Source organism: Dromiciops gliroides, chromosome 1, assembly GCF_019393635.1.
Source record: "Dromiciops gliroides isolate mDroGli1 chromosome 1, mDroGli1.pri, whole genome shotgun sequence".
Classification (NCBI taxonomy): Eukaryota; Metazoa; Chordata; class Mammalia; order Microbiotheria; family Microbiotheriidae; genus Dromiciops; species Dromiciops gliroides.
The window spans coordinates 135,341,078-135,367,291 of record NC_057861.1 but is presented as its reverse complement, the minus strand read 5'-3'; the positions used below and the strand labels follow the sequence as shown (position 1 = coordinate 135,367,291).

The window sequence follows — 26,214 nt, the reverse complement described above, 5'->3', positions numbered from 1 at the left end:
TAGAAGTTGACATAAGAGAAATGTACAACTTGGAAAAGCCATGGATTAGTCATATAGCAAGAATGAAGAATAAATGATGGATAGTAATATGTTCCACTGGTATCTACAGAATGTCATGAAATATAAAGGAAGATAACCAGTCCACTGTAGACCCCAGTAGATAATTTAGACAAGAATTGCACAGCATGAAAAGGTATGGGTGGTTTGCAATCTATACCACTCAAGGGAGTAATCCACATCAATGAGATCAGTGTTTAAAAGTATCAAAGTATTTAGACATTATTTTTTCCTAGTATTCCAGAGAAAAAGAGAAAGAATAGAAATCACCTTTTAGGTAAGTCCTGAGATTGCTACTGATTCAGTTCCATCTCATCCCATATGAATGAATGAATAAAGCATTTGTTAAGAGCATTTGTTAATTGCTCATGTACAAAGCACTGTGTTAAGCATAGATGATACATACAGAAAAGAGAAGACCCTACTCTCAAGGAGTTCAGTCTAATGGGAAAGACAAGACATACAGAAGATCTGAGCTTCATATCAGACAAAAAGGTCCCATGTTCCTGAAGATACAGTAAAGCAGATGTGAATGTCTCTTCTACAATTTCATTTTCACTGATAAAAGGATATTAGTTTCTGATGTTTGATAGTAGATTGGAAACATTGATATTTTAAAAACCCTTGAGTTTAAGACCCTGGGCTGTCTTAGTTGGGAAGTGAAAAGAGATGGTGTTCAAGGTGGAAGTGGTTTGAACTACCTGACACACACTGTCTCCTATGTCTCCCTCAGGATGTCTTGTGTGCTCTATGAGTAGCAAATGATTGACAATTGGTATGGATGGCTGTCCACAGTAACTGCCTCCCTAGACAATGGAATAGAAGGGTGGGCTAGGAGCAGGACTAATAGTCTAGTAGGGGTGGGGGGACATGGAGGGCTCTTGCATTTATCTACCCATTGGTAGCAGTTGTTCCTGGTAGCAAAAAGGAAGGAGGAACACTTTTCCACAATGATTTTTCCTCTCTGATGGCTGTGAAGCCTGAGCTGGAAGATCTAGGGGGCCTCTGAAACACTATTATTTCCAAGGCTCTTGAATTCAGGGCCCTAGACTGTCTATATCTGGATTTGTGGGGAGATGGTGGTCAAGTTGTTAGTGGTGGTTTGACTTACATGGCACATGTTGCCTACTATCTGTTCTTCATTTTGTTGCTAACTTTTATTTTCACATTTACTACTCTACAACCATGATTAATATTTACAGTAATGGCCCTCAGACACTTTAATCATTGAGACAGGATTAGACTAGGTGCAGTATATTCTACTAAATTCTCCCTAGTGGGGTATGTCTGTCTGTCTTCCTGTCTCTGTCTCAACATGGATGATGTCTACCTAGAAATCACTGAACCCATGTGAACTGACAATCGTCAAAAGAAAGAACATCCAGAAAAAACGGGGAAAAGGCCCAGAATGTGGTCTGCATTATTAGGTGCAGTTGCTATGTCACTTGCCATGATTTATTTTATTTTTGTTTTGTTTCCATATTCTCATTACTCCCTGACTGACTTTTTTTTTTAAAATAATTCATTCTGAACTTAAATACAAAAAGGCCAAAAAAACTTTTTTTCCAAGTACATAGCAGAACACTAGAGGACTCAATATAACACCAGAAATTTCCAATTTCACACTTACTTTTTTTTGAAAACTGTGTAATACTATGCATCATTTTCAAAGCTGCCCTGCTTTTCTGTGCTTCCTTCTAAGTCTTCTTTTGTTCTCTGCTGTGCACTTTTTTTCTCCCTCCCTTCCCAGCCTGCCCTAGAGAAGACTACCATTAGACACAAATATACATTCGTGTTACATATATGTGTGTGTATATATGTAAAACCATACTATACACACTTCTACTTAATAGTTCTTTCTCTGGATGTGGAGAACACCTTCCTTCATAGGTCCTTTGTAGCTGACTTGAATATTTATGATACACAAAATTACTTAAGTCATTCAAAATTGTTCTTAGAACAATATTGCTGTTATTATATACAATGTTCTCTTGGTTTTGGTCATTTCCCTCTTCATTATTTTGTGCAAGTGTTTCCATGTATTTCTAAAATCAACCAGCTCATCATTTCTTACAGCACAGTAGTATTCCATCACAATCATATACCACAATTCCCCTCAATTTCCAGTTCTTTGCCATCACAAAGAAAGCTGCTATGACTATTTTACATATAAGTTCTTTTTCTCTTAGGAAACAGACCAAATAGTGGTATTTCTAGGTCAATGGGTACACAGTTTTATAAATCTTTGTGCATAATTTCAGACTGCTATCCAAAAAAGGTTGGATTAGTTCACAATTCCACTGATAGTGAATTAGTGTCCCAATTTTTCCACATCCCAATATTTTTCACTTACCCCCTTCAATTGTTTTAGCCAATCTGACAAGTGCAAAATGATATCACAAAGTTGTTTTAATTTGCATTTCTCTAGTCAATAGTGATTCAGAGCATTTTTCATATGACTATAGTTTTGATTTCTTCATTGGAAAATTGTTCATATTCTTTGACCACTTATACATTGGGGAATGATTCAGTCTTATAAATATGACAAAGTTCTTTATATATTTGAGATATGAGCCCTTTATCTGAGAAACTATAAAGATTTTTCTCCCAATTTTGTTTTCCTTTTTTAAAATCTTGGCCACATTAGTTTTATTTGTACAAAACCATTTCAATTTACTGTAATCAAAATTACCCATTTTATACCTCACAATGCTCTATCTTGTTTTTTCATAAATTCTTCTATCCATAAGTCTGATAATATATGTTCCATGTTCTTCTAATTGTCATATCTCTCTTTATGTCTAGGTCATGTATCCATTTTGTCCTTATCTTGGTAAATGGTATAATATATTGATCTATGCCTAATTTCTACTGGATTGTTTTCCAGCTTTCCCAAAAATTTTTACCAAATAATGAATTCTTATCCCCAAAGCTTAAGTTTTTACATTTGTCAAACACAAGGTTACCATATTCATTTGCTACTGTGTATTATGTCTACTCTATTCCGCTGCAATGGTTTTCAATGTTTTTCTTTTACAAGGAAGTGTTGAAATGTATGTGGGAAGGTAGTGATAAGGAAAATTTAAGGGAAATCACTGTGGTAGAAGAATAAAAGGCAACACTAAAACTTGAATTTTTGAAAAAAGAACACAAGACAGAGTCTTGATGGGACCTAGGCTTAAGATATAGAAACATGAATGGTGATCTAAAAAGACAGAGGACTAATCAGATAGAAAGGCAAAAGTAGGAATAAGGGACTGTCAACACTGAGCACACTTATTTTATTGGTAAGAAGTTGAACTTTCAACTTCTGGTTAAAATAATCTGAACAAGGGGGCAGCTAGGTGGCGCAGTGGATAGAGCACTGGCCTTGGATTCAGGAGGACCTGAGTTCAAATCCAGTCTCAGACATTTGACACTTACTAGCTGTGTGACTCTGGGCAAGTCACTTAACCCTCATTGCCCCGCCAAAAAGAAAAAAAAAAATCTGAACAAGTTACATAATTGCTATTCTTCTTCCACAGAAGAAATGTATCAGTTTTACTACCTTCTGAAATGAAGTCTTTTATTAATTTGATAATAATTTAATGGGTCAGGCTCTTATGATTCAAAATCTAAGTATACTACTTCTAATGTAGAACAAACTTGGTTTTAAATCCATAAAAAAAAAACTTTAAAATATTTTAAACTGTTACATTAGGTTTTACACCATTAAGTTCCTACCTTGCAAAGGAGATTAACAGCAATGGCACTGCCTAACAGGCTAAGAACTTAATTATAATCAGGTCAATGAGAATTAACAACAGAGAATTTAATCTTTGCACTTCTGGAGATCCTTTAGAACTATAAAAAGTAGAACTAGAACTGCAATTTTTTTGTTTGTTTTTTTGGGGGGTTGTTTGTTTTTTGGGTTTTTTGGGGGGGGGGCAATGAAGGTTAAGTGACTTGCCCAGGGTCACATAGGTAGTGTCAAGTGTCTGAGGCTGGATTTGAATTCAGGTCGTCCTGAATCCAGGGTCGATGCTTTATTCACTGCACCACCTAGCTGCTCCCTAGAAGTGCAATGTTAATCCTGACTTTGCCATTTACTAGTTGTGTTACCTTTGTAACGTGGCTTGACCTGTCTGGGGCTGTTTCATCATCCATAAAATGACAAGGTTAAAAATCACAGATTTAGAGCTAGAAGGGACCTTAGGGACCACATAATCCAACTTCTTCATTTACAAATAAGAAAAGTTTAAGTGATTTATCCAATGCAATAGTTAAGTGGGACAGCAAAGATTTTTATATAGATTCTCTGCATTCCAAATCCATTATACTATTCCATGATCCCTTTTCATGGTAGACTGAAACCTGATCAATTCTAGGAGGAGTCACAGGCTTATTATAATTTGTGAATGCTGGCTCAGTGCTGGTATTTCATAACTTCTGATAGCCTCTCTTGGAAGCCCATGGCACTTCCCAAAGCTGGTCAGATTGTAGTTTCAGTAATAGGTGCCAATAATGAGGCACAAAAATATACAATCAAGAGAATTAGGAGTATCAAAAGTTCAAAGACTACATATGAACATATACATATATAAATACACATATACACATATAGGTATGCATACCTATGTGTATGTATATTACATGTGTGTATGATGTATACTGGGAAAAGGAAAGATTAAGAACATATTCAACTGCAAGAGAAAATGCGATGAAAACACTTTTAGAAAAATGAATGATTGTTATTATCAGAGAACTGTTCAGAATCTGAAAATCACTACTATAATATAGAACTCTTAATAAAAATTAGTAAAGACATTCTAAGAAGCCTGGAAAGGGCAATGAAATTAAGGGTGGACATTTCAGTTACATTTCTGGGAAAACCTCAAATACTAAGACCTGATTCTTCTCAGTGAGGAGTCATTAATCTATCAAAGATAAATTTACATATTAGGAGAAACAGCTGTAATTTTTCATCCATTCATTTTCTATTGCTTTTAAAAAGTCAATGTGAACTGTATAAAGGAGAAAAGTGTTCCTTTCTAGTAAAAGTTAAGGTAGGCACATAATGAGAGAGCTCTTCCTGGTACCCCCCGGTATTCAGGAAGACGTGTGAACCAAAGAGGAGTGACTAAAAAATATATTACTTGAAAAAAATTCTTCCTCAGTTCCCTGCTTCTCTATTGTTCAGGAATGTTAAAGTCCCAAATGAGACTGAAGTTGGTGATGAAGGCTGAGAAAAACTATATGGTTTATTTAGCTATGATGGAGGGGGAAAATAATCAATGAAGGGAGATGAAAACAAATGATGATGGTTAAGCTAAAGTAATTATTTTCTTTTGTTTTATTGTCTAAGGAGAAAGATCTAAGTTAATAAAAACAACAGTAGTTTTAACAAGTAGCTGAAATTCAAGATTAACAAAGAGATAGTAACAGAATACCAAAAGCTACCTTCAAAAGAGTTCAGGTTACCAGGTCTAGATAAACTGAAAGGACTTCCACATAGTATTTCTGGGCCATTTTTAGTGCTTTATAAGAAATCATGTAATAATAGTGGAGGAGGTAAAACATTCCATTTTTTTTTAAAGAGAAAAAAATCGTGGAGGCAGCAAATTATAATCCAGAAGGCTAAGCTGCTATTCATGACAAAATTCTAAAATACATTATTAATGGGGTACCTTTGAAAGCACTTAGAAAGGGAAACAGTGATCAACAAAAATCAGCAAGGCATCAACAAGAATAGCTTCTTCTTAAATAGTCTCTCTCTCTTTTTTTGGGGGGGGGGGGGACTGGGTAAATAGACTGGCAGGAAAGGAGAATGCTGTGTAGACACAACTGTTTTTGATTTCAACAAACCATTTGAAAAAGTAGCACATGCTCTACTGGTAGGCAACAATAAGAGACATAGGCTAATAAATAGGTTTGTTGAATTCACAACTGGCTTAACTAATTATTAATGGTTTAATTTCAACTTGAAGGTACAACTTTGCCCCAATCAGACTGCAACTGGCATGTTGTGTTTGGTTCCAGGTGTCATATTTTAGTAAAGACATAAATGAGCTGGAAGGCAACCAGGAAAGTATGAGAGACCATATAATAAGATGACTGGTTGAGGAAACTTCATGTCTGAGCTACAGAGAAGGCTTAGGAAGAACATGTTCTAAAGGGCACATCTGTTGTTTTTCTTAGGCCCAGAAGGTAGAACTAGGAACAAAAGGTAGAAGTGATAGAAAAGAAGTGAGTAGGTTCTATATAACATAAAGAAAAACTTCTGAGAAGTTAGATCTATGTCAAAGTGAAATGGACTGCCATAGGAGATGGTGTGTTTCTCATCAACAGAGAAGTGTTCAAATGAAACTGTTATTTGCATATGTCAACAATGTTACAGGACGGATTCTTGATGAGTTAGATATGAGATGGAATTAATACTTTGGGGGTTAGTTCCAACTCTTACATTATATGATTAAGTCATTAATTCTGAAGTAATATACACATTATACCACATTAAGACATTTCATTGGAACAATATACAGAAGATTTGAGAAGTCTTAGTGTTAAACTTTAATAGCTAAGACTAAATCTATTGGGATACTCAGTATAATAAGCACATCAAACTTGTACTTTTGCTCCAAATCAGGAAACTAAAAACATAGTACCAATTTGTAAAATTGAAAACCATGCATCAAAAAACTACCTATTGTTCTTTTTTTTTTTTTGGCAGGGCAATGAGGGTTAAGTGACTTGCCCAGGGTCACACAGCTAGTAAGTGTCAAGTATGTGAGGCTGGATTTGAACTCAGGTCCTACTGAATCTGGGGCTGGTGCTTTATCCACTGCCCCACCTAGCTGCCCCAACTACTTATTGTTCTTACATGTAATTGAGAAAAACATTTAATATATATATATATATATATATATATATATATATATATATATGTTTAGTAAGGTAATAAATACTGAGCTAGTGCTACAGAGAAAGGTAAAAAAAAAGTCCCTGAACTCAAGGATCTCACAGCCTAACTGGGGAGATAACATGCAAACAAGCTAAATACAGATAAATTGGATAAATACAGATAAATTGGAGATAATAAAGAGACTGAAGCCAAGAAGACTGAAAAGTTTCTAGTAGGTGAGATTTTAACTAGAATTTAAAGGAAGTTAGGTAAGCCAGAAGATGGAGATGATGAAGTAGGGCATCTCCAGGCACTGTCAACAATCACTGAAAATGCCCAGAGTTGGGAGAGAGAATATTTTATTTGAAGAGAGCAAGGTCACTGTCATTGGTTTGAAGTAGGGTGGGAGGGCAGCAGGGAGGAGTAAGATACAAGAAGAGTGGAAAGGTAGAAGGAGGCAAGGTTGTGAAGGTCTTTGAATGCAAAACAATTTTTTTTTAATAGTGTATCTTGAAAGTGACAGGGAGTCACGGGAGTTTATTGAGCAGAGGGGGATGACATGGTCAGACATGCTTTAGGAATATAAGTTTGACAGCTAAAGGAAGGACAGAATGGAGTAAGGAGAGATTTGTGGCAAGGAGACCAACAAGCAGGCTATTGCAATAGCCCAAGTGTGAGATGAAGGCCTTCACAAGGTGGCAGTATCATAGGAGAAAAAGAGGCGTATGTGAAAAATGTCACAAAGGTAAAACTGACAGGCCTCAGCAACAGATTGGATATATAGGAGGTGAGAACAAGGTGTCAAGGATGACAACTAAGTTGCTAGTGGGGGTGATTGGAAGGATGGTAGTACTCTCAAAAGTAAAAGGAAAATCTGGAAGACAGTAGGGTTAGAAGGGAAAGATTAGGTTTTGGACTTGTTGAGTTTAAGATCACTATGAGATATTCAGTCCAATGTCCAATAAGTAGTTAGAGATGAAAAACTGGTGGTCAGCAGAGAGGTTAGGGCTAGATAAGGAGATGTGAGAATCATCAGCATAGAGATGATAAAACAATCTACTAAAGCTAATGATATCACCAAGGGAAATTGTTCAGGAGAGGAGAAAAAGGCCAGGCCTGAAACTCTGTAGGACAACCATAGGTTGAAAGATGAGTACTAAATAAAGGCCATGATATTTGGTAATTGGGAATTGTTACTAACTTTGAAAAGAGCAGTTTTATTCTTATGATAAGATTGGAACACATATAGAGTGTTAAGAAGACAGTGAGAGGTGGAGCAGTGGATAGAGTCCTAGATTCAGGAGGACCTTAGTTCAAATCCGACCTCAGATAATATCTAGTTGTGTGACCCTGGGCAAGTCATTTAACCTAGATTGCCACAACAACAACAATAGACAGAGAGGAAAGAATAATTTGCAGGGAGTCAAATTGGGTCAAGTCAGAGAACTGAACACAATTTTGAATGAGCAAGGGTAGGAGTTAGTAAAGAGGAGTGAAGGCTAAAGAACATGGTTTAACAGATTTACATGAGGTTCTAAAGGGAAGAAATGGGATGTGCAAATAGCTTAGAAGTAAAAGATAATGTATAAGTGCAATGCAGAAGTTAATATATTTCTTTAGCTAGAATAGAGCATGAAAATTAGGATACACTGTAAGAAAGAAAGTAATGAAAGGGTAGCTTCCAATCTGTATGTGTGTGTAATGCCAGTGTAGACAAAATTTAGGACAGCTGTATTAGTAAATTCCCTGCTTCTACTCAAAAAAGCGTTTGCTTTTCTTTTCTAAACACTGGGTCAGTATTATATTATAATAGCACATAAGATTGAAATTCTTTAAGCACTTATCCCAACAAGAAGTGTCTCAGTTTCATGAACACCAACTTTTTTTATGTATTAAAGAAATTATATGGCCAAGTGTATGGTAGTTTAGCTGGTGCTACTACTTCAATCTAAATCAAGTAAAGTCTTTAATTTCTGACTCTCATAGGAACCAAAATCCCAAATTACATTTTAATAAATTTCATTTCATATAACTTCTTGAAAGTAAAATATCAATTCAACTTAGACTAACTTTTCTCTTAGTTCAATGTTTGTATGGGAAAAATAATTAAGCAGTCCGTTCAGAAAAACGTAATCAGTTCATGAGCATGCAGGTATCAATTTTATCTTATGAAAATTTTTCCATGTTCCAGTTGCTTCATTCCTTATTACATGCTGCAAAAGGCAGTAATAATTTTTATAGCCAAATATCACTTCATAAGATACCAGGTGGCTTTCAATATTTACCATATAAGTCATGCATGAAATTTAAACATTACAAAAAATGACTTACCAGTTGACACTCCTGAAATATGCACATTTTCAGAATGTTCTGCAAGAGCACCATTTCCTAAAATTAAACATAATGAATAAACTAATTTCCAAGATAAAATTTGTAAAAATTTCTTCAGATCCATTTTCTTTAAAAGGGCAAGGAAAGACTAAGATACTTTTATTAGTTTGCAACTTAAAAATTAAAGGCCCTATGCACTAAACTTTTTAAGGTTATTATAAAGACAAAAGCAATAAATATAGCAGAGAAACTGTTTTAGAAACTACCACAACACAGAATTATATACAATATATTATTTATGTTGAACATATAAGCTTGCTAATATCAACAAGTTTTATGTTTCTGTTAAATTCACTTCATAAAGTATTTTTTAAGAAATTTAATGGGTGAAGGGGAAGGAAGTCATGCAGAGTCCCTAGTGCGCTGCAATATAAAACAGTTAAAAAGAGTTTTAATTATGACAGTGAGAAAATTAGGGGGGGGGCAGTTACTATAAACATGAGAGAAATGGAAGATATTGTTAATGTGAAATTCCTCTTTAATATACATTGATATTCCCAGTAAATGAAGGCTAAAATGTTTTGGTGTTACTCTGGGCATTTTCACTGGATGTCCCCCAGCCTAGAATTCTCTCCCTCCTGGCTTTCCTGGCTTTTTTCAAGTGCCAGCTAAAATCCCATCTCTTACAAGAGGCCTTTCCTGATCCTAATGCAAGTACTGTCTCTCTGTTCATTATCTCCAAATTATCCCATATATAGATAGATACACACATATGTACGTATACATATAAGCATGTATATCTATATCTGTCTATCTACCAATCTTGTTTGTATAAAGTTGTTTGCATTGTTTTCTCCTCCATTAGGTTGTAAACTCCTTGAAAGTAGAGACTGACTGTCTTTTGCCTGTCTTTATATCCTCAGTACTTAGCATAGTGCCTGGTGCATAGTAGGTGCTTAATAACTACTGAAACAGCAATACGGTATGATGACCAACTGTGAATGACTTAGCTATTCTAAGCAATAAAATGATCCAAGATAATTCCTAAGGGATCATGATAAAAAATACAATCTACCTCTTGAGAAATAACTTTATTTTTTTTGTGGTGAGTTTTGTGTGTTTTCTTTTACAACATGACAAATATGAGAATGTTTTTCATAATTACACCTGTATAACCTATAACAAATTGCTTACTGTTTCAGGAAGGGGGGAGATGAGGGAGGGAAAGAATTTGGAACTCAAAAATGTTTTAAATGAATGTTAAAAATTGTTTTTTCATGTAATTGGGGAAAAATAAAATATTTTTTAAAAATTAAAAAGGGAGGGGGCAGCTAGATGGCGCAGTGGATAGAGCACTGGCCCTGGAGTCAGGAATACCTGAGTTCAAATCCAGCCTCAGACACTTAATACTCACTAGCTGTGTGACCCTGGGCAAGTCACTTAACCCCAATTGCCTCACTAAAAACAAAAAAACAAAAACCCAAAAATTAAAAAGGGAGAAAATATTAAAAAACAACTACTACTTGGTATATGAATGAATTCTATTGTGCTGTAAGAAAATGATGAGCAGGTAAATTTCAGAGAAACCTGGAAGGACTTGTATGAACTGATGATGAGTGAGATGAGTAGAACCAGGAGAACATTGTACACACCATCATTAACATTATGTGTTGATCAATTGTGATAGACTTGGTTCTTCTCAGCAATGGGGACTCATGATGGAAAAGGCTCTCCAAATCCAGGAAAAAAAAGAACTGTGGAATATGGATGTAGATTGAACCATAGTATTTCTCTTGTTTTTGGTGCTGTTTTTCTTTTTTGAGGTTTTTCCTTTGATTCTTCTCTTATGACTAATACAGAAATATGTTTAATGCTATTGTACATATTTAATCTATATCAGATTACTTGCTGTCTTGGGGAGGGGGAGAGGGAGGGAAAAAAATTTGAAACTAGAAATCTTATAGAAACAAATGTTGAAAACTATCTCTACATGTAACTGGAAAATAATAAAATACTTTTATAATTAACAAACAAACAAACAAAACCAACTACTGAATCACTTTTCAAGACTTTCCCAGGCCTTATTACCTATATCACATGTTTTGGGTTTTAATCATATTTTGTGTTACACTGTTGTTCATATGTTTCACAAAGACATCTCTGTAATGTAACTAAACTCCTTAGCAATAGCCACAATGCCATCCATATACTACTTCTCTCCCTACTACACCACATATTTACGAGCCTAGAGTGAAACCTTGGATACCTGTTGAAATAAATAACTAAATTTTATCTAAGACAAAAAATTACTGTCCTAAAGTGTCTCCCAGTCAAAATATTGGGATTATTTATTTCCTCAAGTTGAATTGGTAGTGACAATGGATAAATTTATATTTTATAAGTTTTGTTTTTGTCTAGTTTTTTTTTCCAGTCGTATCTGACTCTTTGTGACCCATTTGGGGGTTTTGTGGCAAAGATACTATAGTGGTTTGCCATTTTCTTCTGCTCATTTTACAGATGAGGAAACTGAGGCAAATAGGGTGAAGTGATTTGCCCACCAAGGTTAAACAACTATTAAGTGTGTGAGGCCAGATTTGAACTCAGGGAAACAAGTCTTCCTAACTCTAGGTCTAGTACTCTATCCATTGTGCCACCTAGTTGCTCTATTTTATAAATATACAAATTATTTTAGGAATATAGCTGAGAATAGTAACAAAATCACATTTTCAGCTTAACCAAAACTATATCCTTCTGCATAACTAGAAATGAATGTCTTCTTTAGCCTATAATTACAACCGATTGAATAAAATTTAGAGCCCAAGTGTGGGATTCATAAGTAAATTCAATTCTAATAACTTCATTTTTAGTTGTAAGCACTAATCTTCCAAAATAGACTATTTGATAACAAAAAAGGAAAATGTTGGATGCTGGAGAGGAACTGGAATGCTAATCCACTGTTGGTGGATTTATGAATTGATCTAACTATTCTGGAGAGTAATTTGGAACTATGTCCAAACGGAGATAAAACTGTGCATACCTTTTGATACAATAATACCACTGCAAGGTTTATATCCCAAAGACATCCCAGAAAAAGACCCATTTGTACAAAGATATTTATAGCAACTCTTTTTGTGGTGGCTAAGAATTGGAAATCAAAAGAATATCCTTCAGTTGAGGAATGGCTAAACAAACTGTGGCATATGACTGTAATGGAATGTTATTGTGCTATCAAGATATGACAAGCAGGATGATTTCAGAAAAACCTGGAAAGACTTATATGAACTGATGTATAGTGAAGTGAGCAGAATTAGGAGAACATTGTGCAGAGTAACAGCAATAAAATTCAATGAAGAACTGTGAATGATGTGACTATTCTCAACAATACAATGATCCAAGACAATCCCAAAGGACTAATGATGATGCATACGATACACCTCCAAAGATAGAAAGGACTGTTAAAACAACAGATAACAGAATAAAGAGATCTAAGAAGAAGAACTTTAATAAGAATAAATGTAAAATATTACACTTGGATAAAAAAGCACCCACCTTCCTAAGTACAAAATGGGAGATAGCTAGAAATCTGTCTGAAATTAACCACAAACTCAAATAAGTACACAAAGTGATGTGATAGACAAAAAACTAATGTGACTTGGGGTACATTAAAAGAGGCAAAGCTCTCAGGAATAAGAAGATGCCTTTATACTCTGCTCTGGTTGAACCATATCTGGAGTATGGTTTTCACACCTAGATACCATACTTTAGGGAGGATGGTGAAAAACTGAAGTGTCTAGAGCAAGACAATCAGGATCATGAAGGGTCTCTAGTTCACGTCACATCAGGATTAATTGAAGGGACTGAAGATGACACTTAGGGTGGGACATGGTAACTTCACTGAAGTATTCTGAAGGACTGCCATTTGGAAAACAGTATTAGACTCTCGTCCCAGGAAGCAGAAACAGAGTGGAAAGTTTAAAAGAGGCAAATTTAGGTTTGATATGAGGAAAACACTTGATAATAATTTAAGCTACTCAAAAACAGAATGGGCTGAAGTGGGCTGAGGCCACCTGTTACTAGGTTCCCCTCTTTAAAGGTCTTCATGCAGGGTGTAGAAATATTTTTGATGACTTGTGCTAATTTGGGGGCTAAAGCTGACTGGAGGACTAATCTGGGGACTTTTAACTGTTTGGCTATCTGACTGCGATTAATTTAATGTGGGCCACTTATAAAGTTCCACCACACTGCTCCACTCCCAAAATTGATAAGCAAAAGATTAAGAAGCCTCTTAACTAAAACATCAAAGCAGAGTTTATTTATGAGATACTATTTAAAATTAAGAATACAGGGAAATAAAATGTACAACCTAACTGCATTGTGGTGCATCTCTTTTCACTGTGTCTCTTTCCCACCTGCTGCACCAGGAACTTTTTTTTTTAATACAATAAGGGCCTTAGCCGCCTCTTGCCTTAGGGCACTCAGGTCCTTTATTCTAACTCTGAGCCCCTTTCACTTTGTAAATCCCCCTGCTTCTAACTTTCCTCTCCTTACTGTCACCATTGAACCCCTGTGTTTCTCTCTCACCAACCTTCTGTCTGCTCCGTCAGTTGCCCTTCAGCCTCTCTTTTCTCTGCTCATAGTCCTTTATTCTAATACCGCATCCTTGTAGCCCCCTTCTCTGCCTTCCTCCAGTCTCTTTATCTCCAACCTTTCTAATCTTGTCAGCCGCCTCCCAGTCCTCTTCTCTGCCCCCTGAGTCTAACCCCCAGGTCTATATATACCTTTTCTTCTCTCCACTCAAATCTTGGGGCTTCTTGTACCCACACGCCAAGCTAATCCGCTAGCCAGGGCTGTGGCTGGGGCTGTGGATATGTTCGAGCATCGTGTGCCTCAGCACAGGCTATGCCAGAGCCCAGCATCTCTTAGATACCTCCGCTCAGAGCGGAGGGAGCTGGGGGCTTTTTCCCCCAGCTGTCTGATCTGGCGTCTTGTACAGCCCACGGGACTTTTTGGCTCAGCTGAAGCAGAGGGGGAGGGGCACCAGCCCCTCCCACACAGAAGAGACCCTGAGGGCCTAAAGCTTTCTAATCTCAGCCCAAAGGTAGGGTCCCCAAATCAAAATAAATTTCTACAAGGGACTTCTCAGGTATGTTATAGTAGAGATTCCTTTTTGGGTATGAGTTAGACTCGATGGTCACGGAGGTTCCTTCCAACTCTAAAAGTTTATGATTCTGTTAGCTTGCACATCAAATATTCTCTCCTGATTATCAGATTACTCACTCTCAGTATTTCTGGTGAAAAGAAAAGAGCAGAGATCTTTGTATTTGCGCTCTTGTACTGGTTTCAGGTGGCCGTTACTCATCAACTTCCAAGACTTTCCTACCTCAGTTTTCAAATCACTTCTATCTAAATTCATGAAAAAACCTGTAGAATGATTCAGGAGCTAGAAAAAAGGAGATAGAAGAGAGTGCTTCACACATGCATTTATTCTGCCACCATCTGTACCTTGCTCTGCTCAAAATACTTTTAACTCACTAATTCACTTCAAAGACTGATGTGCTAAGTCACATTTAAGAATGTACAAGCCACTTTACGACACATACTATGAGAATGTAGCCTCTGAAGCTGAAATACAACAAAGTATGGATCAATTCTCTACTGTTTGTGCTAATTTTGGCCTAGCAATTAAAACCACCAACCAGCACCATACCATCCATACAGAAAATGGAGAAGCTTTGAATACTGTGGATAATAAGTTCACTTATGTGGCAGTATGCTTTCCAGGGATATACACACATTGATGATGAGGTTGATGCACACATTGTCAGAACTAGCTCAGTGTCTGGGAGGCTCTGAAGTGTGGAAGAGAAGAGATATTAGACTGACTGCCAAACTGAAGGTCTACATAACTGTTGTGCTGACCTCATTGTTGTATACCTGTGAAAACTGGACAGTGTACCAGCACCATGCCAGGAAACTGAATCAGTTTACACTTGAATTGTCTTAGGAAGATTCTGAAGATCACCTGGTGGAAAGGTACTGGATACCAAAGTCTTTTCTTGAACTAAATTGTGAAGCAATTAAACTCTACTGCAAAGAGCACAACTCTGATGGGCTGGCCACACTGTTCAAATGCCAAACATAAGCTTGCCTGAAAGACTTACAGAGAACTCACACAAGGCAAGTGCCCACATGATGGTCAGAAAAAGTGATACAAGGACACTCTCAAGGTGTCTCTGAAAAACTAATTGCATAACATGGGAGACATTGGTACAGGATTGCCCAGCATGGCGTTACCCCATCAAGGAAGGTGCTGTGCTCTATGAGTAAAACAAAACTGAAGTATCTAAAAAGGAACACGAGATACACAAATTTAGAGAATGCACCACAAATGTTCACATTTGTGCCCAACCTGTGGTAGAGCATTCCAATCTCATATTTGTCTGATCAGCCACAGTCAGACACACTGAAACTTGACTCCAACGTAGTAATGTCATTTTGGTCCTCCTCAAGAATGAAGAACAAGAACCATGATAAATTACTGGCAAAACATTAAAAGTATATAATTCTGAAATAAATTCAACTGACTGCCATTGGTCAAACATCAGAATAAAGGAACTATGAAAGTTCAAATTAATTTTTTGCTTGGGAAGAGTGAAGTGTGTGCGCTATTTTCATGTCTAACTCACTTGTTACATTTTTTATGATTCCTTTTGTTTCTTAAATCATAGATTTTTCTCAATATCCCTCCTACCCCACCCTTGTAAAAAAATGTTAATCAAAACTGAGACAAAAACCTCATCTGACACAGTTTACAACATTTCATATGTATAATCATCCACTTCTCTATTGAGACCAGGGAGGTGTGTTTCATAGTCTTCTCAATGCATTTAAATATATGTGTGTGTGTGTGTGTATACATACATAATTATTAGTAGTAGAGGTATTTTAAAATTTAATTTAATTTAAAATTTTAAGAATAAAACAGGGATTTCCACAACAGTATAATAAAGATGATTGCACATGAAACTGCAAATCTGTTATGTACAATTTGCTATTCTATTAAAATATATATTAAAGTTAACATGTATATTTCTTTTTCCCCCTTTCTTTCTTCCCTCCTGCCTCTCACCTAGGGATGGCTACCATTAGACAAAAATAGGCACATATATGTAAAATTGCTCTCTATATACTTCTATTTATCAGTGCTTTTTCTTCATGCAGATAGCATCTTTCTTCATGTGTCCTTTATTTTTAATTTGTTTTTTAATCACCAATATGACAGTTGCTCAAAGTTGTTCTTAAAACAATATTGCTTGGGGGCAGCTAGGTGGTGCAGTGGATAAAGCACTGGCCCTGGATTCAGGAGGATCTGAGTTCAAATCCAGCCTGAGACACTTGGTACTTACTAGCTGTGTGACACTGGCAAGTCACTTAACCCTCATTGTCCCCCCCCAAAAAACCCCCCCACAAATATTGCTATTATTTTATTTAACGTTGTCTTGGTTTGCTCATTTTGCTCTTCACCATTTTGTGCATGTCTTTCCATGCCCTTCTAAAATCATTGAGCTCATCTTGTAGCACAGGAGTATTACATCAACACACACCACAACTTATTCAGCCATTCCCCAACCGATGGGGATCCCTGCAATTTCCAGTTCTTTGCCACCACAAAGAGAGCTGCTATAACCATTCCATTCATATTAAAAGTTTTAATTACTATTTGTGAATTTCCCTCCAACTTATTTTTACTATTTTCTTTCTCAGCCTCTCTTTTTGCCCTATCTCTGTTATCTAATATTCTCTCCTAACCCTCCTAGTCCTTATTTTACCTACCCATCCAAAGGTCCCTCCCTCCCCAGAAACAACATGTATATTTGAAAGGCTGAAGAAGTCTTCAATGCTTTTCTAACAAAGTTTTACTGATCTCTTTACAGATTACTCCCACTTTGAATAATGTAAAAACAGTTAAGTAAAACTAATAATGAAGTGACCTCATCTCAAAGTGCATTGAACATTTCACATCTGTAACATCTTCCTTTCTAATAAAAAAATCAACAGAAATCTATTTTCTTTTCTTCCCAGCCATGTAGTTTTCTTTCACTTCCATTACTATATTTTGTATATTGTTCTTTGCTCTATTTTGTTCACTCTTCATTATTTCATATAAATCTTTCCATTTTTCACATTGTTTCTCATTCTATAGATAAGAAAACTGAGGCCCAGTAAATTAAGGTGACTTGCTGAAGGTCATAAAGGTAGGGAATGCTAGAGATAGATTAAATTGCCAGACTTAAGAGTGCATGCTATATAACCACATCACTTGGGCAAAGATGATAAAAGATAGACATAGGCAGTGTTGGAGAAGAACTGAGAAAACAGACAAACTAATTTAAGTGCTAAGAAGTTATGAAATGGTCTGTTTAAAAAAAAAAAACTGGCTTATTTTAACTGACTTTTTCTATAAAAATGTCTTGACCATATAGAAACTGTTCAATAGTAATATAACGGGGGCAGCTAGATGGCACAGTGGATAAAGCACTGGCCCTGGATTTAGGAGGACCTGAGTTCAAATCCGGACTCAGACACTTGACACTTACTAGCTATGTGACCTTGGCCAAGTCACTTAACCCTCATTGCCTTACCAAAAAAAAACCAAAACAAAAACCCAAAAAAGAACAAAAACAAAACAGAAAAACAAAATAATAATATAACATTAAGTACTACATTGTAAAAGGTAAGAGAATATAAAGCAAGTTTCGGTTACATCATCTTTTGTCTTTTAATTCTTTTTTTTCTGCACTGTATATTCCCTGGCAGAGAAAATAGAAGCAAAATTAAAGCTGAAAGTTATTCCTTCTCTTGACTGACTGTTACTATCTCATCTATCTTAATCAGCAGTCCTATTCTCTGTTTGATCTTCTTTTCCCCAACATATTCTCATAAGAATATACTCCACCTTTGTATATTTTCTACCCTTGTTTTTATCTCCTACTTAAGTATTTTAAGATTTAAGTTGGTCAATGACACTTTGCTATTTCACCATTCTTTTTACCTATTCTGTTTCTTTTTAATAAAGTATATAGGAAAAAGCACAGGATTTGAAATTACAGAATGAGTGAATCACAGCTCTGTTATTCTTACCTTTGTGACTCCCCTCTCTGGGCCTCAGTTTTCTTAACTGCAAAATGAAGGGCTGGACTGGTTGATTTGTAAAATCCTTTCTCACTCTTGATCTATGATTCCAGGGTCCTATTCTACTCATTACTATAGTGCTAAGACTAAGTAAGAATCATATATCTGACATTAGGAGAGAACTGGATTCAAAGCCTAATTTCAATAATTACTAATTTTGTAACCATTGTGGAAATTTATTTTGATTTGGGGACCCTACCTTTAGGCTGAGATTAGAAAGCCTTAGGCCCTCAGGGTCTCTTCCCCTCCCCCTCTGCTTCAGCTGAGCCAAAAAGCCCCGTGGGCTGTGCAAGACACCAGGTCAGACAGCTGGGGGGGGGGAAAGCCCCCAGCTCCCTCCGACCTGAGCAGAGGTATCTGAGAGATGCTGGACTCTGGCATAGCCTGAGGCACATGAGGCTCAAGTGCACCGCCCAGCCGCAGCTCTGGCTAGTGGATTATCTTGGTGTGTGGGCGCAAGAAGCCCTGAGATTTGAGTGGAGAGAAGAAAAGGTATGTATAGACCAGGGAGTTAGACAGCAAGGGGTTCGTTCGGTTCAGACAAGGAGACAGAGGGCTGAGAAGAGGACTGGGGGACCGGGGCTGATGAGATTAGAGAGGTTCCGAGGGACAAGATGAAGCAGAGAAGAGGTCAAGCGGCAGCTGACGAGATTAGAAAGGTTGGAGCATGGTAGACTAGAGACAGGGCTACAAGGACGCAGGAGAAGACTAGAAGGACTAGGAGCAGAGAAAAGAGTCTGAAGGGCAGACTGACGGAGCACACAGAAGGTCAGTGAGAGAGAAACACAGTGGTTCAGCAGTGGCAGTAAGGAGAGGAAAGTTAGAAGCAGGGGATTTACAGAGTGAAAGGGTACAGGAGGAGTTAGAAGAAAGTAGCTGAGCAGGGCCCTGAGGCCCGAGGCGGCTAAGGCCCTTATTGTATTAAAAAAGTTCAAGGCACAGCAGGTGGGAAAGAGACAGCAGGAAAGCAGTCAGGTTGTACATTTTATTTCCCTGTATTCTTAATTTTCAATAGTATCTCATAAATAAACTCTGCTTTGATTATTTGGTTAAGAGGCTTCTTAATATTTTGCTTATCAATTTGGGAGCAGTGTGATGGAACTTTATAAACGGCCCATGCTAAGTTAATAGCAGTCAGATAGCCAGTTAGTCAAAAGTCCCAGATTAGTCACCTCAGTCAGATTAGTCCTCCAAATTAGGCCTAGTCATCAAAATATTTCCACACCATGGACATATGTAATCATAAATATTGCTTAACCTATGGCTTAATTTCATCATCTCATACTTCACAGGGTTATTGTGATAATCATGTGTATATAAAGCACTTTTACAAAACTAAAAAATGCTAAATTTCTACTAGTATTACTAACAAATCACTCGTTTATTACTAGAAAATTAAATTATTCATAATGAATCAAATTTATATCCATAAATTAAAGGTCTCTAGGTCATCCCATTTATTACCCACATTTTGTATACTTGTATGCAGACTGACACCTGAAGCCCAAAATTTTATTCCTAGCTTTCTTCTTTGATAGCTCCTGTGAATAACTGGTCCTCTTTTCTCTTCTTCCTGTGTTACCAGGTTTGGAAGATCAATGTGAGCTATCTTTTCCTTCTTCCTTTTTTCAGTTTAAAGCCTTCTTGACCAGATGAGCAAAACTCCAGGCAAATTATGTTAATTATTCCTTCCTTGGTATACTTCAATCCCTGATTTAAAATGTACCATTCCTATCTATTGTAAGCTGTGGTTTAAAAATCCAAATCCCATTTGGAGAAATATTCTTAAATAGCTATTTATTTCCTGTCAACCTCTTTTCTGAATATCTTTCTATCACTAATAGTTATGGAGACAACCCTTAAGGTTTCCAATTTTTTAGTTCAGGCTTTAATTTTTAACAATTCTTCCTAAGCCACTCTTGGCATCAAAGATGGGTAATGACTGTCATGTTTGACAAATATTGGGAAGCTCATAACCTTAGATAGATGTACCAGTAAGAGAAAATATGTATTGTTTAGTTTATATTAAAAAAAAAAACAAACAATTAACTAGAGGCAGCTAGGTGGCACAATGGATAAAGTACTGGCCCTGGATTCAGGAGGACCTGAGTTCAAATCCAGCCTCAGACACTTGACACTTACTAGCTATGTGACCCTGGGCAAGTCACTTAACCCTCATTGCCCCACTAAAAAACAAAAACAAACAAAAAACCCTAAACAAAAACAATTAACTAGATAAATCTCAACAAAGACTTAAACATATCTACTTATCTCCTCTTCAGCTGATCAGAAATAGATGACTTCTCACCTTAGTCATACAGAAATATAAGGGAAGGTGAATAATTCAACATTAACAGACATCTTTTGTTAACTCATACTAAGTCTTCTTTAGGAAGATACCAGCACTTTTAGGAAGTTTGTTTAGAATAATTGGAAGGATATTATGGTGGTTTTGCAGTAGCATTTGCTCTGAAGTGTTCATAGTTTTCTTCATCAAATAACACATCTAAGAACATGATATGAAGCTAATTTTCCCCTCATGTTCCCCTTAATAACTGACTTCACATAATTCCAAGGACAACTGATAATAAATAATATATCCAACATTAAGCATTATAACAAGACGAAGTGCCTAAATCAACTTTTTTTTTTCTTTTTTGCGGGGTAATAGGGGTTAAGTGACTTGCCCAGGGTCACACAGCTAGTAAGTGTCAAGTGTCTGAGGCCGGATTTGAACTCAGGTCCTCCTGAATCCAGGGCTGGTGCTTTATCCACTGCACCACCTAGCTGTCCCCTAGATCAACTTTTAAATGAAATTCTTCTAATTAATATGTTCTCCTCAGAATAATATTCTATTTTACAGGCTGAACCAATTAACTAACATTTGCAGGCAGGAAGATGAGTTAAGTATTAACATATATATATATATACTAGTCCTGCTTCCTTTGGGTGAGCCACAAAATTACCTAGTAAAATAATTATTATTTTGCACTATTCAGATAAGGTTCTAAACTGATCTTTTACTATAGGTATGAAAATATGATAAAACTCATCAGAAAAAAACTGTTTATCCATTTTTTAGGTTAGGTTCTATTAGCAACATGTAAACAATATCGCTAGGTGGCACAGTGTTTTGTTAAAGCACTGGCCCTATAGTCAGGAAGACCTGAATTCAATTCCAGCTTCAGACACTTACAGTAGCTGTGTATCCTGGGAAAGTCACTTAGTCACTTAACTTTAGTTTACTAGGGTTGCTGTGAGGATCAAATGATAAAGTAAGTGCTATACAAATATTAGCTATTCTTATTCTTATTATTATGTGTGATAACTTTCAAAGCTCTAGAACAAACGCTAGAATTTTAATTTCAGGGGAACATGCAAAATTATCACATTTTAGAACAATTAAATTAGCCAGACACCATACTTGAGCCCACAGTCAGAATTCTAAAACTATTCAGGGAACAGACTATTTGAAAATCACTTTTCTAAAGATGCTACACTCTCCAGGTAGGCTTACCTGTAAACCACAGAGATGCCCTAGGGGAATGCAATTAGCCTTCTATGACTCCAAAGCTATTTTATCATGCTTCTGAGAAGTCAGCTCTCTTATTTTCTATAGACCCTATCTATTACTTGCTGCCACCTAAGGTCTATCACCAATTTCCCTCTGCTGTTAGCCACTCCCTTCTCTCTACTTTTTTCTTCTGTATGGTGTTTCTCCACCATTTCTCAACTTTTAAACAATTAGTTTGGTTTGGTTTTTAGGGATGTGCCTTTCTTTTTGGTCAGTGAAGTAACCAATCAGAATGGATGCATGGATGGATGGGTGTTTATTAAGCACTTACTGTGTGCCGAACACTGTGATATGCACTGCAGATACAAATAAAAAAGAGTGCCCACTCTCAGGGGCTCCCATTCTACATATCCCATCTGTTGCCAAGTTTGGTCATTCTTACCTTCACAACATCCCTCCTATACACTGCCCCCCCAACCCTTCCACTCATACAGCAACCACTGTGGTTCAGGTCCTCATTACTTCATGACTAGACTACTACAATGGCCTTCTGTTGGGTTTCCTTGCCTCAACTCTCTCTCTGCTCCAAACCATCCTCTATTGCCAAAGTAGTTTTCCTAAAGTGCAAATCTGACTGTGCCATATTAGCCCCTATTTTTCCCTTACTCTGCACTCCCACAACACATACACACTGAATAAAACTGCAGTGGTTCCCTTATTGCCTCCAGGATCAAGTATAAAATTCTCTATTTGGCATTTAAAGCCCTTTACTATCTGTCCCCTTCCCACCTTTCCAGAGTTCTTATACTTTACTCCCCTTTATCTATTTTATGATCCAGTGACATAGGCCTCCTTGTTGTTCTTCACAAATGACACTCCATCTCTCAATTCCATGCATTTTTACTGGATGTCTCCTGTTGCTGAAATGCTCTTTCCTCACCTCCATCTCTTGTCTTCCCAGTTAGTATTCCTTCAAGACTCAGTTCAAATCCCAACTTTTACAGGTCTTTCTTTGCCTGCTCCCCAACATAAATGAAATCATCTTCAATTTATACTGTATATCTTATAAAAACAATTTTGCACATTGTCTTCCCAATTAGAATGTGAGCATACAAAAGACAAAAAATTTGTTTTTGTCTTCCACTGTATCCCTAACCTGTAGCTCCATAAGCACTTCATAAATACTGACTGGACATACCAATAATCAAAGAGGTACAAATTCAAAGACCATTAAGGTAAATTGAATAGACCTTGAAAGTGCTATTTTTAAATGTTAAACAGCTGGGCATGGTTACACACATACATGCCTACCCTGAAACTGAGGACGCTGAGACTGGTAGATCATCACTGGAGTTTGAGAGTCCTGAGCTGCAGTGGGGCTCAAGGTGACTGATCAGGAGTCTCCATTGAGTCTGGCATTAATATATAAAGCCCCAAGGAACAACGGACAACCAGGCTGCCTTATGAAGAGCAAATCAACCCAGGCTGGTAATGGATCAGATCAAAGGCATCTTTATTGATCAGCAGCAGTGAAGGGGAAAGGGAGGGGGAGGGAGAGGAGGAAGAGAGAAGAGAAAAAAATATATCCAAAAATGGGGAGAATGGTTAAAAACACAGTAAATTAATAAAACAGAAAACAATTGAGATGGATATGTCTGAGGGACATATAGGAATATCTTTATGAAATAATGTCAAACAAAAAAAACCCCAGAAACACAAGAACAAAGTACATACCAATTAGGACTATATAAAAGGAAAAGTGGATAAATATGAATGGACAAGAAATGGAGACAAAGAAAATGATGGCAGTTTACTGTATGAATTGTGTTTATGTGAATGTAAATAGCTGTAAAGCATGCATATTTGATTATATTGAATTTCAATATTATTTTTTTATTCTAACAATAGCAGAAATAATGGGCCGGTTTCAATTTAGTGAGACAGGCACTTGCATTTTAATTCTTATAGCTTGGTGTACCACTAGGTTATTTTGTGTGGAATTATGTCCAATATTTGTGACCCCATTTAGGATTTTCTTAGCAAAGATACTGGGATGATTTGCCATTTCTTTCTCCAGCTAGATTATTAGAATATCACAGAAGTCATTCATTCAAACATATAGTACACCATTAATTTATGTGCACTTCTTTCAAGAATTAACCTTAACAACAAAAAAACAAAAATTTGAGAAGAGATTAAAAAAAAATTAACCTTAACCTTAAAGCTGTCTTTTACTTTCCTTAGTTCCCCTAACACATAGCACAGTGCCTGACACATGGTACATAATAATAAATGTTTACTGATTTAATATATAAATGCCATTTACCATGATTATCATTATCATCATCATCATTATCATTACAGAAATATTAAGGCTTAGATCTTTAAATTAGTTTTAGTCACATTTCTCTCACCTTAAGGTAAAGACAAAAGGTAGAATATGCCAGACAGGTCAAATCACCACAAGTAACCTGTGCGACCAGGTCACTGGCCTTGCTTCCAGTACCTACCACTGTTTAGGGGAACAATCTCTAGAGACTCTACTCTGACAACTGTCTCTACAGGTTCTATAGATCCATCCTCATCAGAAGTCACAGCTCCTTTAGACACAGAAAGGAAAGTTCTTGCCAACAGTCATATGCATTGTCAAAGGATTCAATGTCAGAAGTTGATATTGTTTTGCTCCTAATAATAAGAGCTCTAAAAAAGATGTTTTAACACCTGCCTTACTGCAAAACCCCAAGGACTACTAATCCTTTTCATCTGCCCTGCAACTGAGCTTCCTATATTTTGTATCCCCTTATTAGAATGTGAACTCCTTGAAAGCAAGTACTATCTTGCTTTAGCATTTGTAGCTCTAGTCTTTAGCCCAGTACTTGGCAGACAGTAAGTGATTAATAAATCCATTTTCATTCATTCATTCATCCACTCTTTCTATGAGGAGAAATAGTGTGACATAGCAAAGAAATGTAAGAAAAATATATGACATATTGAACTACTGATTTGGAATGTCTTGGAATACAGTGGTACACTCCTAGCTCTTCCTGTTAGGGAAACTGAGGGTGGTATATCTCTTGAGCTTAGAAGATGTGAGTTGCAGTGGGTTAAACTAATCAGTTGTCCACACTAAATTTGACTTTGCCTAAGGCAGGGTGAAGCGGCCCAAGTCAGAAATGCAGCAGCTTTGACCTGCTGCACCACAAAAGGACTGAGATGTAAACGGACCCTGAGTTTGAAGCCTAGGTAAGATACGGAAAACTAGTTTAAAAAAAAATGGAATGAAATTCTAGTTAATTGCAACTAAAGGACAACAAAATCTTAGTTTTAATTATCTTAATTTAAAAAAAAGAGATTCACTGCTGAGAAATGGGAATTTGTAGACCAATCTCCTACCCCCAAGAAATGAGAATTTGTAATGCAATCTCCTACCACTTGTATAATTCCCCTCTACCAAATCCTCAACAGATACCACACATCTTGTACTTGAACACTTTCAGGAAAAGGAATTCATTACCTAATCAAGCTTTTGGCCAGGTCCAAATTCTTACAAAGAGCTTCTTTTACACTGAATTGAAATCCATGTCCTTGTAACTAGTTCTAACTAGCCCCAAGGCTCTGCAAAAAAAAAAAAAAAATCTAATTCTTCCACACACAACACTTTTAGATAACATTTAAAAAGGATGATCATATTCCTCTCTTCTCCAAGTTAGATATCCCAAGTTCTTAAATCAATATTCAAATTCCTTAACTATCATGATACCTCTCCAGTTTGTCAAAGTGCTGTACCCTACAAAGAGGATTCCAGATAAAGTCTGACAAGGGAGGAGGCCAATAACTTGTTCTGAACATTGCATTTCTATTGATGAAGTACAAAATCACATTAGTTTTTTCTGTTGTTGTTAGTTAACCTTGGGTAAATCAGGAAATATTCTATTTTCATGTGCCTTAGCCTTCCCTTAGCCAACTAATACATCCAAAGATTAAAAATCACAGATGAAGAAGCTGAGGCAGCAGGAAATAAGCTCACTTCCCTAACAATCACCATTCTGGAAATTCTCCAAATGAGGAAATACCTGTTGGTCTTGAGCTTAAGGCTGATCCTTTATCATTTTTTAAATTGATCTTATTTAAAAGTAATAGATTTGTCTTGTAGCTGCTTTTGTGTTGTAACTGCTTGTCATGGTTCTTTGCCTCTACACTTAGTTCAGAATTTAGCTGGTCTGTAACGGGTTAATTATAG

At 36.6% G+C, this 26,214-nt stretch overlaps 1 protein-coding gene across 2 annotated transcripts in view; it reads right to left on the bottom strand.

Annotated features, from left to right (window-relative positions):
* Window positions 1-26,214, bottom strand: part of LRP12 (LDL receptor related protein 12) — a 135,823-nt gene that overhangs the window by 73,529 nt on the left and 36,080 nt on the right. The window contains exon 2 of one of the 2 annotated variants that reach the window (XM_043974746.1): window positions 9,269-9,325. The exons of the other annotated variant lie outside the window; for it this stretch is intronic. Within the exon in view, the coding sequence (XP_043830681.1) occupies window positions 9,269-9,325 (57 nt within the window). The remainder of the gene's footprint in view (window positions 1-9,268; window positions 9,326-26,214) is intronic. 2 annotated transcript variants of the gene reach the window in all.